The 16,025-nt window shown below is 45.2% G+C and overlaps 2 protein-coding genes across 5 annotated transcripts in view; both read left to right on the top strand.

Annotated features, from left to right (window-relative positions):
• Window positions 1-1,645, top strand: part of PIP5K1A (phosphatidylinositol-4-phosphate 5-kinase type 1 alpha) — a 36,905-nt gene extending 35,260 nt beyond the window's left edge. For 2 of the 3 annotated variants that reach the window (XM_061183497.1, XM_061183496.1), the window contains one exon: window positions 35-124. In XM_061183497.1, coding sequence (XP_061039480.1) covers window positions 35-37 — 3 coding nt within the window. In that variant the 3' untranslated portion in view covers window positions 38-124. Of the gene's footprint in view, window positions 1-34 lie in introns of all 3 variants that reach the window. The other variant, XM_061183498.1, reaches the window with a different exon arrangement.
• Window positions 1,646-6,183: 4,538 nt separating this feature from the next.
• PSMD4 (proteasome 26S subunit ubiquitin receptor, non-ATPase 4) lies at window positions 6,184-14,233 on the top strand. 2 transcript variants are annotated; one of them, XM_061183500.1, is made up of 10 exons: window positions 6,184-6,251; window positions 9,826-9,966; window positions 10,975-11,089; window positions 11,480-11,566; window positions 11,810-11,878; window positions 12,048-12,263; window positions 12,650-12,758; window positions 12,922-13,053; window positions 13,138-13,205; window positions 13,949-14,233. In XM_061183500.1, exons 1-10 carry the CDS (start codon window positions 6,226-6,228, stop codon window positions 14,117-14,119), a joined length of 1,134 nt encoding a protein of 377 aa, XP_061039483.1. In that variant the 5' UTR covers window positions 6,184-6,225; the 3' UTR covers window positions 14,120-14,233. The 2 variants fall into 2 exon arrangements, with proteins under 2 accessions (XP_061039483.1, XP_061039482.1); XM_061183499.1 differs by having other exon boundaries at window positions 12,650-12,767.
• Window positions 14,234-16,025: the final 1,792 nt, after the last annotated feature.

The following is a 16,025-nucleotide window of genomic DNA, read 5'->3' as shown; positions in this document are numbered from 1 at the left end:
CACATCCTTAACTTTAAACCCTTTCCCTTTTCAGTGAACAAAAATCCTCAGAAGACCTGGAGCAAGATTCTACCATCTCTGCGATCCCAAGATGTCAGCCCTTGACCCAGCAATGCTGAGTTTTCTTTTTCTTGGTCATCAAAAAAAATGTAATGGAGGCTAAGGGAGCTCTCCATCTCCTCCCTGAAGAAGAACCTCTTCTACTTCCCCTTCCTCATGAATGGGCATTAGTGCCTCGGACAGTTGAGGACAGCAGCATCCTCTGTACTCCTGAGCTGGGTGGCACAAGTTTTCAACTAGCCAGCCTTGCTTCCACAACTGAATTGTTTTCAAACCCCCATTCTTCCTATTGGAAGTGGGGTTGCTGGACTTGGTGGTTTTCTTCCCCCTCATCTACCTTTCACCAGGAGCTGGACTCTTAATTTCCTCAGGACAGACTGGCTGGTACATTATCCCGACCTTAGCTCTTTTTCTGTGGAAGAAGACCCCTGTAATCTTTGTAAAGTTTTTTTGGGGGGTAAGGGTGTTTAACCACCTCCCAGCCGCCTTCTTTTGGTTCCTTAAAAAAGGAAAAGAAAAATAGCACACAATTTCAAGCCAGACAGTTTCAGATCAAAACTCCATAAGTATTGGAGAGATGCTTATTCATAGGGTTCCCTCAGAAGAGCCCTGGTGTTTGAGAAACAGAAGCTGCTCTGCCAGGAGCGGCTCCTCTTTAACTCCTCCTCTCTTAATGAATTTCTGAAAGCTAAAGGAATGGAGAGAGTGGGACATGGGGTAATCTTTACCCCTTTTGTTAAACAGTGGGGCAGTCATAGGGCTAAAAGGTCAGAACCCTTCCTAGGCAGGACCCTACTCACGGCCAGGCCATAATGATTATTACTGTTTTGCAATTTGAAATGTATTCTGCTTGTTTTTCTAAATATGAAGACTTATCAAATGAATTTTAGATTCTTCTCGAAAGGAGATTTCTTCCTTGCTCTTACCACCTTTTCCAACAGCGTTCTGCTGTTCGTGGAGCTGAGATGGAGAAGGGGACACCTGTGTCTGTTTAACAGGTAGTCCATAACTGTGAGGCTAGAGAATATTCTCTTAAACTCATGGAGAGCCAGCAGATTCTTGCCTTAGTGAGATCATTGCTGTGCCACATGCCCTGCCGCCTCTCTTCATGCAGAGAACGTGGAAACAGGGGCTGTGTAATCCCTCTCCTCCCCGTGTTCTCCATCTGATCCTCCTACCCCTGTCAGGGGAAGAAGGGGGCCTGGCATCTCAGGCAGATTGTTGAATCCCCATCCTGTCCCCTCTCCATCCCACCCTGCCTTGATAGTAGGTTAGCTCATACCCCGAGTAACTGTCTATATTAGACACCCCCAGCCAGTTTCTGGCTGCCTGTCTTTGCTGCCATGTTCTTTTTTACAAGAAGAAAAGAAACAATTCTTGCTATTTTTTTTTTCATAATTTACTATTTATGATGTATTTAAGTGTTTTATTCAGGACAGAGTTCTGTAGGGGGTGGGAGGGAATATTTGAGGGAGGCTGGGTCTTAGGGAAGGGAATGGGGAATCAACATTTTTATGAAGTGTCACTATTTGCCTCTACTTTGTATTGTTCAGAAATGGCAAATACAATATAAAAGTGATAAATACCTGGTTTTAATGTATTAAACTTTCATCAGTTATTTAGACTTCTTGCTACTTCCTGGTTCTTTCTCATATACCATCTGCTCCACCCACCTACCTCAGGCTCAGTTTTGTTCATGTTACCCTGAAACAAATGCATCCTTTCCAGTTTTCCTCACTCCAGCTTCAGTCTAACTCAGGCTGAGAGAAATGGCTTCATTCATTACCTTCTGGTCACCTCCTCCATCTTAACAACTTAAACTTGACAAGGAAAAGCTGTGAGTGAATAGGAAGGGAATTAATGTGGGTCTGTTGCCAAGGGATTTGGGGATCCAAAGCTCAAAATTCTACTCAGGTTTAGGAGGAAAAGAGAGGGACAGTGGGAAAAGCAAGCTTGAGATTGGTTGGCCCTAGGATTCTCTGCCTTTCCTTCCCTTGACCTGGCCCCAGGTGTCTGTCACTCCTAGAAAAGCACAGAGACTGTTTTCCTCAGCTATGTGTTTTTCTCTTCTGTGAGGTTGAGCTTAGGCTATTTTACTGGAATGGGAAACTAGACAAAAAGGGATGTTCTAAGGCGATGGGGGAGATTTGGAGAGAAACAAACTAAATAATGTTCCTTTCCACACCACTATTCCCTACCTTGTTAAGGTCATTCTACAAATATTTGTGCAGCAGCTAATGAGCAAGGGCCATGACTGCATTGGGCAGTGGAAGGTCAAAAGAAGTAATTGACCTTCAAGGGTTTATAGTGTCCAGGAGGAGCACACACATATGTGCACACAAAAACAACATGTTAGATGTGATACGGTTAAGGATTTCAGTTCTCTGAAAGTGATACAGAGTATAAAGGTCGAAGAAGATTAGAGGTTATTGTGGGCCTGAAGTGTTGGGGAAAGTTTCACTTGAGCACAAGGGCCTAGAGGTATGAGAATGATCTGTTTTAGAGAACAAGGAAGAGATCGTGGTGAAAGCAATGGTGGAGGGAGACCTGAGTCAGAATATTGGAATAAGTATAGGTGGAGGCAACACTGGAAACCCTGACTGATAGAAGCTGAGGGATTTTTATTTTAAACTGTAGGCAATGGGGAAGCATAGAACGTTTTTGTCCCTAAGTGGGACGTGATCAAAACAAAATTCCGAAACTAATCTGTTGACAAAGTTCTATCACAGTGGATAGAAAAAGCAGATAGTTTAGACTGTAATAATTTAGGTGTGAGGTGATGTGCGTCTAGGATGATGGTGGTATCAACTGGAGAGGAAGGGAGAGAATTGTGATGGTAATAAAAAGGAAAACAACTTTATGATAGAACAAGTAATTGGAATAAAGGAGGAATTGGGTATTCTCAAAGTTTTGAATTTGAGTTTAAGCCACAGGCTCAGCCCTCCTTTAGGCTGGGTAAGGAGAAGACTTTTTCCCAAAAAGGAATTGAATCTGAACATGTGGTAGGGAAAAAAATGATCTTTCTGCTACCCTTACCTCGCCACTCTTTTTTTTTTTTTAAAAACATCTTTATTGGAGTATAATTGCTTTACAATGGTGTGTTAGTTTCTGCTTTATAACAAAGTGAATCAGCTATACATATACATATATCCCCATATCTCTTCCCTCTTGCATCTCCCTCCCTCCCACCCTCCCTATCCCACCCCTCTAGGTGGTCACAAAGCACCGAGCTGATCTCCCTGTGCTATGCGGCTGCTTCCCACTAGCTATCGATTTTACATTTGGTAGTGTGTATATGTCCATGCCACTCTCTCACTTTGTCCCAGTTTACCCTGCCCCCTCCCACTGTCCTCACGTCCATTCTCTAGTAGGTCTGCGTCTTTATTCCTGTCCTGCCCCTAGGTTCTTTATAACCATTTTTTTTTAGATTCCGTATATATGTGTTAGCATACGGTATTTGTTTTTCTCTTTCTGACTTCACTCTGTGTGACAGACTCTAGGTCTATCCACTTCACTACAAATAACTCAGTTTCATTTCTTTTTATGGCTGAATAATATTCCATTGTATATATGTGCCACATCTTTATCCATTCATCTGTCGATGGACACTTAGGTTGCTTCCATGTCCTGGCTATTGTAAATAGAGCCGCAATGAACATTGTGGTACATGACTCTTTTTGAATTATGGCTTTCTCAGTAATGGGATTGCTGGGTCGTATGGTAGTCCTATTTTTAGTTTTTTAAGGAACCTCCATACTGTTCTCCATAGTGGCTGTATCAATTTACATGCCCACCCACTGTGCAAGAGGGTTCCCTTTTCTCTACACCCTCTCCAGCATTTATTGTTTGTAGATTTTTTGATGATGGCCATTCTGACTGGTGTGAGTTGATACCTCATTGTAGTTTTGATTTGCATTTCTCTTAATGATTAGTGATGTTGAGCATCCTTTCATGTGTTTGTTGGCAATATAGATATCTTCTTTGGAGGAATGTCTATTTAGGTCTTCTGCCCAGTTTTGGATTGGGTAGTTTGTTTTTTTTATATTGAGCTGCATGAGCTGTTTGTAAATTTTGGAGATTAATCCAAAATTTGCAAATATTTTGCAAATATTTTCTCCCATTCTGAGGGTTGTCTTTTCATCTTGTTTATGTTTTCCTTTGCTGTGCAAAAACTGACCCTGAATAGCCAAAGCAATCTTGAGAAAGAAAAATGGAGCTGGAGGAATCAGGCTCCCTGACTTCAGACTATACTACAAAGCTACAGTAATCAAGACAGTATGGTACTGGCACAAAAACAGAAATATAGATCAATGGACCAGGATAGAAAGCCCAGAGATAAACCCACGCACATATGGTCACCTTATTTTTGATAAAGGAGGGAATATACAATGGAGAAAAGACAGCCTCTTTAATAGGTGGTGCTGGGAAAACTGGACAGCTACATGTAAAAGAATGAAATTAGAACACTCCCTAACACCATACACAAAAATAAACTCAAGATGGATTAAAGACCTAAATGTAAGGCCAGACACTATAAAACTCTTAGAGGAAAACATAGGCAGAACACTCTATGACATAAATCAGAGCAAGATACTTTTTGACCCACCTCCTAGAGAAATGGAAATAAAAACAAAAATAAACAAATGGGACCTAATGAAACTTAAAAGCTTTTGCATACCTCGTCACTCTTCAACATACTCAGGCAGCTGCTGAGTGGGTGCACTAGATGGTCAGAGGGTCCCTCTAGTGGTGGGTAGCAGCTACTACTTATTCTACAGCTGTACCCTGCCATCTGTATTCAGATGCAAGTAGGGCCTGTTCCAAAAATGAGGGAAATCAAAACCATAGGATTATAAAGCTGGAAATCCTGGTCTAATGTTTTACTCTTAAGCATGTCAATCTCAGCTATTCTGAAAGTTATTCACCGCACTTGGAGTCTCATTCACTCTTTAAACAAAGATTAGCCAGTTAAAATAGATTTCAGATTATCCTGTTCATTCTTGGGAATTCCCTGGTGGTCCAGGTTTAGGACTCTGCGCTTCCACTGCAGGGGGCCCGGGTTTGATCCCTGGTTGGGGAACTAAGATATCACAAGCTGCATGGCACAGCCAAAAAAATAAGTAAATAAAGGGACGTCTTGTTTAAAAAAAAAAACAAAAAACAAGCTGTTCATTCTTTAGTTTTTCAAAGACACAAAAACAGTTCAATATCATCTCCTGTAAAATTATTTCTTAAAAGTTCATTAAAAAGCATGAGCTATTTCTAATTTCTCCTCTTTTTTTTACTTTAAAAAAAAAATTTTTATTATGGAAATTTCCAAACCAAAAGTACAGTATAGGAGACTGACATGTATGCATCACCCAGCTTCAATAATTGTCAACATAAATAAGGCCAATCTGTTTTATGTATACTTTCTACCCCACCCCTCCTTTCTCTCTGCACCTCCAAAGGAGGGATGGAACCCGTGCCCTCTGCAGTGGAAGCGCAGAGTCCTAACCACCGACAGGAAATTCCCAGCCAAGGCATTTTTAAATGTAATTCTTAATTAAGAAACCAAAACCGTTGACTAGGTTGTCTCCCATTCTTTGGGAGATTAGTTAAAATTATTGATTCGTCAAACTTTTTCTGCATTCCTACCATGTGTCAGGCTATGTAGTGGACTCAGGGATAGCAGAGATTGCCACCTTTCCTGCCTTAATGCAGTGGGAAAGATAGATACACAAGCAAATGCAATTCAGGGGCATAAAGGCTTAGTAGTTTGATGAACAAAGTGCCATGGGGAACAGAGTGAGCTGGAAGGTCACTAGTCATCCCACCACTTTTTTAAAATGCTGATGCTGGAACAGACATAGCCACAGAACTTTCAAAGGTTGCTCCACAGCTTCTCTTAGATCCTGTCGGCAGGGAACCCCACCAGAAAACCTGAACGACAGGGCACGTGGAGGTGGGACCCTCTTTTTCAGGTTATCTCGCCTCTTCCCCAACACCCCCCACGCCCCTTTTATTTTGGCGGCGCCTACAACTCCCAGAACGCAACGCGGAGGATGGAGGCGGAACCAGCTGGCGGAGCTGAGATCAGTGATTGGTGATGAGCGCTGGGCCAATTGGAGGAGTTGTTGTTAGGTGGTCCAGGAGAACCGGTCTGGGAGGGAGGAAGGCGGCAAGATGGTGTTGGAAAGCACTATGGTTTGGTGAGTAGCTACCTCGGGCCCCCGTGGGGAGCGGGACTGGGTCGGGGGCGCGTGTAGCTCGGAGGCCGGGCTGGCCTCGGGTGGGTGAGCGCGCCTGATGGGCGAGATGAGGCCTTGGGCCGGGAGGGAAGGAGCCCCATCGACTCCCTGAGTCATCCTGGGGCCCCGGAGGTAGTTCCCGGAGTACAGGCCCGGGGTACTCCCCTTAACCCTCAATCCGCGGAGAGTCATTGATCGGCCCTGCTGCCTTTCTCTATTCCAGCTTCGTCTTCTCTAGCCCAGCCCAGGCCTGTCTTAGCCGGAGTCCCGCTTCTCGGACTCATCGTGATAGTCTTCTGCCCTCCTGTCTTCTTTTCAGAGTGATGGATGTTAGAAAGAGAGATGATAAATCCCTTCCCCGCCCCATTCACTCGTCTCTAACTCCATTGCCTTTCCCTGTATCATCTTCAGAGGTACTCTTTATAGATTGCTTTCGAAGTGTCAGACATTTAATTTACTTTATCTGCCTTAAACCTCGCAGTACTTCAAGGTAAACATCCCTCCCTTTTGCAGATGAGGATACCAAGTGTCGGCAATTTTAAATGACTTATACAAAGTCATACATCTAATTAAGTGGTGAAGCCAAGATTTAAACCCAGGATTATCTGACACAGAGGCTTTTATCCAGTGAGCTAGCTCTCTTCATCAGTCTCAGACTTGGCTGAGTAGCTATTGGGAGTCAGATTAGAAGCTGAGGACCAAACTTTTGCAAGGTTTCAAGAGTTTCTTCTAAGTGTGAGCATAGAATGAAAACAGAATAGTAGACAAACACACACAAATCTCCAATTGCATGGAACAGACACCTAGGAGTTTTCTATTTGCCAGGAGGATAGCGTTGCCAGATAACATGTTGGATGCCCAGTTAAATTTGAATTTCACATAAACAGTAGTTTTTAATATCAAAAAGTGGCTATAAGTATGTCACAAATATTGCGTGGGATATACTTATACTAAAAAGTTATTGTTTATCTGAAATTCAAATTTAACTGGGAGTCCTATATTTTCATTTGCTAAATATGGCAGCCTGTGGGAGAGAGCATGTTAAGAGTAGAAAGAGGACAGGATTTGGAATCCAAAAACCTGTGTTTTTAGTACTTACCAGCTGCATGTTCTTGAGAATGTAGTAAATCTCTCACTTTATCTATAAAATGAGACTATAATAGTAACATCTACTTGTAGCACAGGTAGGCAAAATGTAGGTCATGGTGGTCTGTAAACTGTACAGCACTGTACATCTGTTAGTTGCCATGGACTTGAGGAGTCCTCAAGAAAGAATTTAAGAGGGACCTTGAAGGGACTTAGACAAATGTTAAGGAGAGGCCATTACGGGTAGGGAGAAGGGCATAAAGAAAGCTGCTGAAGTGTAAATTATCAGGGCATGTTTAGGAAGTAGGAAATAGACTAGTATGACTTTATTATTAGGTTGTTGGTTTAAGGTAGTTCCTTTTTTTTAGAGAAAGGTAGATACAACCAGGTAGAAGACCACAAATGTCAGGCTGAGGAGGCTGAGTTCCGTCCTGTACCCTTCAGTACAGGACTACTGAAAAAGTTCTGAGGTTGGTCGAGGCAGAGCTGTATATAAAATGGAATTTAAGAATATTGATCTGGCTTGATGTATAGGAGGAAAGATTAGGTCCAGAGAGACGTATTGGTGGCCTATTGTACTAGCCCAGCCTTAGAATAACGATGAGAGCCACTCCTTTTCTCATGCTTTGCTGTGCATCAGAATTCTCTGGAGGAGCTTATTAAAAAATTGTGTATATTTGACTCTACTCTCGATCTGCTGAATCAGACACCCAGCCAGGGAAGTTTAGGCATCTGTATTCTTTTTTTAAATGAAGGCTTTATGGAATAGCTGGATAATATCGTAAGCCCTTTTTGATATGAATTTTTGTTGGGAAAAATAACATACCATTGCGCAAAAGTAGTCACAGGAAATACATATGTTATTCCATTCATATAAAGTTCAACATTGGGAAAACTAAACAGCGCACTTTTTAGGGATGCATACATAGTTGTGAAGGCATCTGTGTTTTTAACACTGCCAGCACCACCATCACCCTCCAAGTGGTTCTGATGCACACATGACAGTGTGAGAACTACCGCCATGTTCTGCACTGTGGGTTCTCCCTCCCTCTCAGGCCCCCCTTCTTCCTCTGACACCTTCCTTCCAGCCCTCATCCATCCGCTGGTCTTGCCCACAGTCTTTATACTTAGTAGCTATTCCATCTGGATGATCCTCAAAGCTTCCATTGTTTTTATATTTGGACTCACCTGCTGTATTTGAAGCTGGAAAGGCAGTTACTTCCCTGCTGGGAAAGTAATTGGAAACAGTGTATCAGGGGAAAAAAGAATATAATGCATGGTCAGTAGAGTCTGCCCTTGACCTCCTTTATATAGATTGAATTTCCACTATAAGAACTAGTCTGTGTTTCATGCTTACTGTTAGGCACTGTGCTAAGTGCTTTCCATGCATTTAATCCTCATAGCAACCCTATGAGTGTAGGTATAATAAAACCCATTTTACAGATGAGGTAACTGGACCTTAGAGAAATTAAGTAGCTTCCTCAGGATCTCAGAACAAGTAAGTAGCAGAGTGGAGATTTGAGCCTGTGCCTGAACAGTGCCCTTCCCTCCCTTTCTACTTGTCTTCCAGTAGCTTCTTAATTACCTCTCTTCGTCATTTTTGATTTGTATTTATTCCCAGGCAAAGGATACTAAAGAAAAAAATTGCCCTCAAGCCCATATTTTGCTTGCCAATAGAAATGAGGTGTCACATCGAGGACACTGCTTCCTTTTAGAGTTCTAACGGACCTCAGTTCATCAAGAATTGATTCTCTGCTGGGGTGTATATAACTGCTTCACTTACCTGCCTTCTTTTGGTCTCCAGGAAGCTGGCCCTTGTATTTCATGTTATTTGGATTCTTCGCGATTGTGAAAAATTGCAGGGAGAGTATAGGCGAGACCCCCAAATCTATGAAACCTCATTTTTGCAGTTCAGTCCAGCTGCCAAAGTTGTTAAACATTTAACCAGATAATTACATTGTGCCTTCCTGCACTCAGTGCTGCCAAGTGTGTGTTATTTTACAAATATTTTACAAATATTTTTAAGTTGCCCTCTTCATTGCCTACCTTTGGAATACTCCTATTTTAATAGCAGACAGCATGTTCCTCCATGACCATGATTAATAACACTTAATGCACCTTATAAGAAGGTGGTTGTGGTACATTAGTAGCTCGCAGCCTTGGGTACTTACATTATCACTTGTGGAGACTTAAAAAGTTTTTCCTCCTTTGGTTATTTTGAGGCAGTAAGTCTAGAAGAAGGCTTGGTCATCTACATAAAAAGAAAAGAAAAAGAAAAAAGGTTGCAGGTGATTCTCTGTTCCGCCAAGACTGAGAGCCGCTGCCATACACCACAGTGCCCCTCACGGGAGAGTTGTTGAAGGAGGTGGGGGTCCCTGGAACTGGAGAGCATGTCTCAGAGAGATCCTGCAGTGTGTCTTCTCTCTCCTCCTTCACCCTAATCTGACAGCGTGGACAACAGCGAGTATATGCGGAACGGGGACTTCCTACCCACCCGGCTACAGGCCCAGCAGGATGCCGTCAACATAGTCTGTCACTCCAAGACCCGTAGCAACCCTGAGAACAACGTGGGCCTCATCACACTGGCCAAGTACGTGGGGCAGAGCAGGAGGGGTTTGGGGGAGGCGGGGGTGTTTCCTGTATGTGACCCACTGTGGTGCCCAGGTTGCTACCCTTTTGTAGATTCCATGAGGCTTCCGTGAGAACTTCCTAGACTACCTTCTTCACTGTTCAGTATAAATATAAACAGCAACTTGTTTTTAATATTAACCTGAATTTAATACAGTTATGAAGCTAAATCTCCTGGGGTAAAATTTCACAGTGTATTTTTTCTTTGTTCTGGATGCACTGCGCGGCATGTGGGATCTTAGTTCCCTGACCGGGGATCAAGCCCGTGCCCCTTCTAGTGGAAGCGCGGAGTCTTAACCACTGGACCGCCAGGGAAGTTCCCACAGTGTATTTTAAAGGCAGTAAAAAGCGGTTTTGGGTCAGAGCCCCAGGGCGTATATCACACAGCCTATTACCCCAAAAGTGATTTGTTTTAGGAACTGATAATCCTCAAATGAGTGACCACCCATCCCGGTATACGTGTTATTAGCTAGAAAATGGGTCTAGAAATGGAGAGGGTAGGAGAGATAAGAAGGAGCATCCAGCTATTGTAGAGGATTCCCAGGGCTCTGAGAGCAAAATAACATGAGAGAGGTTGGTAATATTGGGAGGAAGAGGGCAAGTTTCTCACAAAATCAACCACTTCTTATTTTCTGTGTTTCATGTCTAAACACTAGATGTTTTTCTCTAGTTTTATTGAGATATAATTGACATGAAGTTCAAGGTGTACAAGATAACGATTTGAGAAATGTGTATATTGCAAAATGATCACCACAGTAAGTTTAATTAATACCCATGTCTCACATAGTTACAAATTTTTTTCCTTGTGATGAGAACTTATAAGATCCACTCTCTAAACACTAGATATTTGATTAAGAAAAATAAAGATTACAGTTACTATCAAGGTCCCTAAAGAAAAGATTAGTCAAGCACAGTTTGGAGGCACTTGTCCTGACCTGAAATCACAGAAGGTGCTTTCCCCACATCCCAGTGACTGTGAAGTGCTGACCACACTCACCCCTGACACCGGCCGCATCCTGTCTAAGCTCCACACTGTCCAACCCAAGGGCAAGATCACCTTCTGCACTGGCATCCGCGTGGCCCATGTGAGTCCTGCTGGATCCCTTTGGTGGTTCCTCCTTGCTCTGGGCTTCTGCCTCCACCCTTGTTCATTTTTCCCCTGGACTCTTGAGCTAGAACCAGCGCAAGGGAGGAGAGGTGACCTAGAGAAAGGAGTAGAAAGGATATGATGGGATGAATCCCAGGATCGGCGAAGATCATGAAGGGAAACATCCCTAGAATTGAGAATTAACCCCTCTTCCTTAGCCACAGAGAGGCACAGCAAGAAGGGAAGGGTGTAGGATGGGGGCTAGACCTGGTGTGAGCATGATGGTAGGCTCGAGGTACACAGAAGCCATAAGAAAAAGAACAGAGTAACAGGAAAGAGCTGGGTGATTCCCCTGGCTGACTCCAACAACTTCCTCTTCCTTTTAAAGCTGGCCCTGAAGCACCGACAGGGCAAGAATCACAAGATGCGAATCATTGCCTTTGTGGGAAGCCCCGTGGAGGACAATGAGAAGGATGTGAGTCCAGGTGGTAGCTGGGGAATTTGGGCACCACATGTTTGGGAATGGGGTCTGTTGGCCCTTAGGAGAGCCAGAGAGGCGTTGGGTTCATCACTTTGGGGAAAGGAGGATGTGCGGAATTCAGTGTTTCTGTCGGGGGACCTAGGAGAGGTCTACCAGTTCCTGTATGCTTTTGTGAGGTGTGCCATCGCCCATCATGGTATGGAATAGATTTCCTTATTTCTCTCCCCTTCTTCCTAGCTGGTGAAACTGGCTAAACGCCTCAAGAAGGAGAAAGTAAATGTTGACATTATCAATTTTGGGGAAGAGGTGAGTAAGGACCGGTCGGGGGGCACTGACTGCTGTGGTTGTAAACAGAGAACAGTCCTTACCCAGAGGAGTGTCCGCATGTGGGAGAGTAGCTACAGACAGGAGCTGACATGGCAGAGAATGGGGAGCAGGGCGAGAAGGAGAGCCTCCTATGTTCTTCCCTCCCCAGGAGGTGAACACAGAAAAGCTGACCGCCTTTGTAAACACATTGAATGGCAAAGATGGAACCGGTTCTCATCTGGTGACAGTGCCTCCTGGGCCCAGCTTGGCTGATGCCCTCATCAGTTCTCCGATTCTGGCTGGGGAAGGCGGTGCCATGCTGGGTCTTGGTGCCAGTGACTTTGAATTTGGAGTGGATCCCAGTGCTGATCCTGAGCTGGCCTTGGTGAGCAGACGTTGACCTCAGGGGACCTTCTTTGTCCTCCTCTACTGGCCCACACGGCACATAGCTTCTCTAGGGCTAGACAGTCCTAATACCCTTGCTCGTTTTCCCAGACCCCCTCTTGGTCCCTCTTCCCCACAGTTCTGTCTGATCTCTAGGGGCACCAATGTCAGACTCTCTCTTGTTCGCTTCTCCCCGTTCAACCCCAGGCTTCTCCCAAGTCCGTCCTTTTTTGCTGTATCACCTGTTATCTCTCCAGCCCCTTCCCCATGTGTATAAACCAGAAGCTCCCCCTTTACGGTCTGTTCCCACCCCTCAGCTGCCTTCCCCAGCTGCCTTCCCCGGCGCCCAGGGCCGGAGAATGTCTGACTTTCCCTGCCCTTGGCCAGGCCCTTCGTGTTTCTATGGAAGAGCAGCGGCAGCGGCAGGAGGAGGAGGCGCGGAGGGCAGCTGCCGCCTCTGCCGCTGAGGCCGGAATCGCTACGACGGGGACTGAAGGTGAAAGAGGTGGAATCTGAAGTCCGGGGACTGCGGGGCGCTCAGTGGAGGCCTGGTGTAGATGGGGGTGGGGGGTCTGGCAGTGTGGGAACACGTGGGCTTGGGGGTGGGTCTTTGTGGAATATGGCATGGTTCCACCCCGCCGCTCTCTCCCTTTTCCCAGACTCGGACGATGCCCTGCTGAAGATGACCATCAGCCAGCAGGAGTTTGGCCGCACCGGGCTCCCTGACCTAAGCAGTATGACCGAGGAAGAACAAATTGCATATGCCATGCAGATGTCCCTCCAGGGCGCAGGTGAGCCAGAACCTGGGTGGTCGTGCTGAGGCAGAGAGATTGGGTGAGGACATGAAACTGAACGGACTGACCTCTTTTCCTCAGAATTTGGCCAGGCAGAATCAGCTGACATTGACGCCAGTTCAGCCATGGACACATCTGAGCCCGCCAAGGTGAGGGCCAGCAATAACTCCCTGCCCCATCAGGCTTAAAATCCCCTTGTGTTCAGATCCTCAGCCCACTAGGCCTGGGACCATTCCCCTCTTGGGGTTTCATAGATGAGCTCTTGCAGGAGCAGAAGGAAAGAAACACATGGATGTACACTTCTTGTGTGTCAACCTTGCTAAGGCAAGAATGCTAGTGGCCAGAGTTGGAGAGGTGTCCTAGTATTTTGTAATTTTCCTTGCTTGCTGGTGGGAGCAGTCTGGACAATTCTCAGTGTTATCATCTTCCCAGGAGGGTGAAAAAAGGGTCCAGGAAAAAAAAAAGGGGGGGAGTGGGTGTCTGACAGCAGGAAACCTAAAGGTGATAGCATCTGTTTTTATCCTTTGAGCTCAGAAAGCAAAGTTCTCAGGCTTCTTCTCTAATTGATCAGTAATAAATGTTTGGGGGACTTCTCTGGTGGTCCAGTGGTTAGGACTCGGCACTTTCACTGCCGGGGGCCTGGGTTTGATCCCTGGTCAGGGAACTAAGATCTCGCAAGCTGCGCCAGTGGGGCCGAAAAACTAAACTAAAATAAATGTTTGAGTTCATACTGTGTATAGGCGCTGGGTATCTTCCCAAATCCTCCTTCCTATCCTTGGCCAGAGGTGCCCTCCACCCCCGGTCAGGTGCGCTCCCGTCTCTTACACTTGCTTGCTCCCCGGCCAGCCTACCCCCGCTGCCGCTGCCCCGAGCTGACACCGCCCTTTTTCAGGAGGAGGATGATTATGACGTGATGCAGGACCCCGAGTTCCTTCAGAGTGTCCTGGAGAACCTTCCAGGCGTGGATCCCAACAATGAGGCCATTCGAAATGCCATGGGCTCCCTGGCCTCCCAGGCCACCAAGGATGGCAAGAAGGACAAGAAGGAGGAGGACAAGAAGTGAGACTGGAGGGAAAAGGGAGCTGAGCCTGTGCGGGGCCGAGTGGGGCGGGGTGGGATAGAGAGTTAGATGTGCTGTCTGTGACCACTGCAACCTAAATAAAGCTTGGCAACATTTTTTCTTTTTTTTGCTTCGAACAGCGGTAGCTTTGAGTGTGACCATTCCCCTTCCGCCCATCTCCACCCCTGACAATCCTTCCTTAGGAGAAACTTTGCTGAGAGCCACTTGTGCTAGGCACTGGGGCCACAGAGGTGAATAGAAAACAGCACTGGCCTCTGGCCTTTTTTGCTGTATCACCTGTTACCTCTCCAGCTCCTTCCCCATGTGTATAAACCGGAAGGGCCAGCCTGTAAATGAGCAGTTACCTGCGTCTAATAAGTGCCCAAAGAGAGGCCTGAACAGGCACTGTGGAAATGATGAGGAGAGAGCGCCAAACCCTTGCAGCCTCTGGGAAGGCTCCTGGAGGCAACGTTTGAGCCCTCATCAGCCAGCGAGCAAGAGATGGGGATGCCTCCAGCCCGCAGGAACAGTGTGTGCTGCTGGCGCGGAGGCACTGTGTCACTCAGAGACCGGTTGGGCGAGTGGCAGGAGATGGAGGTGGAAGAGTCGGCAACAGTCAGAACACCAAAGGTCAGGAATCTTTGAGGCCTGACTTTCACAAGGTGGGGTCTGTGAAGGAGAAACATGTGTCTCCTTGGAGCACCAAATTTAGAGGAAGGTTTTTTGTGGGGCATGGACTGGAATGCACAATTCACATAATCTCCCCCTTTGTTTATTATATTTGAAGAGGTAAATAATATTTTACACATAACATACTTAACCTATATATAAATTGTGAAGTGTAAGAAAACTGACATATCTGAAACCACTCAATGTAAGAGCTGGAATATTCCTAACACCTTGTCACATACCTATGCCTTTTTTTTTTTTAACATCTTTTTTTTTTTTTAATTAATTAATTAATTAATTTATTTATTTTTGGCTGTGTTGGGTCTTCGTTTCTGTGCAAGGGCTTCCTCCAGTTGCGGCAAGCGGGGCCCACTCTTCATCGCGGTGCGCGGGCCTCTCACTGTCGCGGCCTCTCCCGTTGCGGAGCACAGGCTCCAGATGCGCAGGCTCAGTAGTTGTGGCTCACGGGCTTAGTTGCTCCGCGGCATGTGGGATCTTCCCAGACCAGGGCTCGAATCCGTGTCCCCTGCATTGGCAGGCAGATTCTTAACCACTGCGCCACCAGGGAGGCCCTTTAACATCTTTATTGGAGTATAATTGCTTTACAATGGTGTGTTAGTTTCTGCTTTATAACAGAGTGAATCAGTTATATGTATACATATGTCCCCATATCTCCTCCCTCACCTATGCCTTCTTGAACCCACCTCTTTACAGCCTCCTCAGACATAACTATTATCTTGAATTTCACATTTATTATTTTTTCCCCTTCACAGTTTTCTCATATACATAAAGATTTCTGACGAGAATGTTTAGTTTTGTATGTGTTTGAGCTTTATAAAAAATAGTTTTGGGAATTCTCTGGTGGTCCAGTGGTTAGGACTCGGCGCTTTCACAGCTGGGGCCCGGGTTCAATCCCTCATCGGGGAACTGAGCTCCCACAAGCTGAGTGGCATGGCCAAAAAAAATTTAAAAATAGTTTTATACTGTGAGACTTCCAGGACTTGCTTTTTTAACAAATGTTTTGTTTCTGAGGTTCATCAGAGTTGCTGCACATAGCTGCTGCTTGTTCATATTTCATGGTTGTATATATATTATGTGAATATTCTACAATCTCTCCATTTTCCTGTGGATGGATCTGGCATTGCTTCCAGTTATCTTTCTTTCTTTTTTTTTTTTAAAGACTGTTGCTTTTTTTTTTTTTTTAAATTAATTAATTTATTTATGGCTGTGTTGGGTCTTC

Source organism: Eubalaena glacialis, chromosome 3, assembly GCF_028564815.1.
Source record: "Eubalaena glacialis isolate mEubGla1 chromosome 3, mEubGla1.1.hap2.+ XY, whole genome shotgun sequence".
Taxonomy (NCBI): domain Eukaryota; kingdom Metazoa; phylum Chordata; class Mammalia; order Artiodactyla; family Balaenidae; genus Eubalaena; species Eubalaena glacialis.
This window is presented reverse-complemented; position numbering and strand designations above follow the sequence as displayed.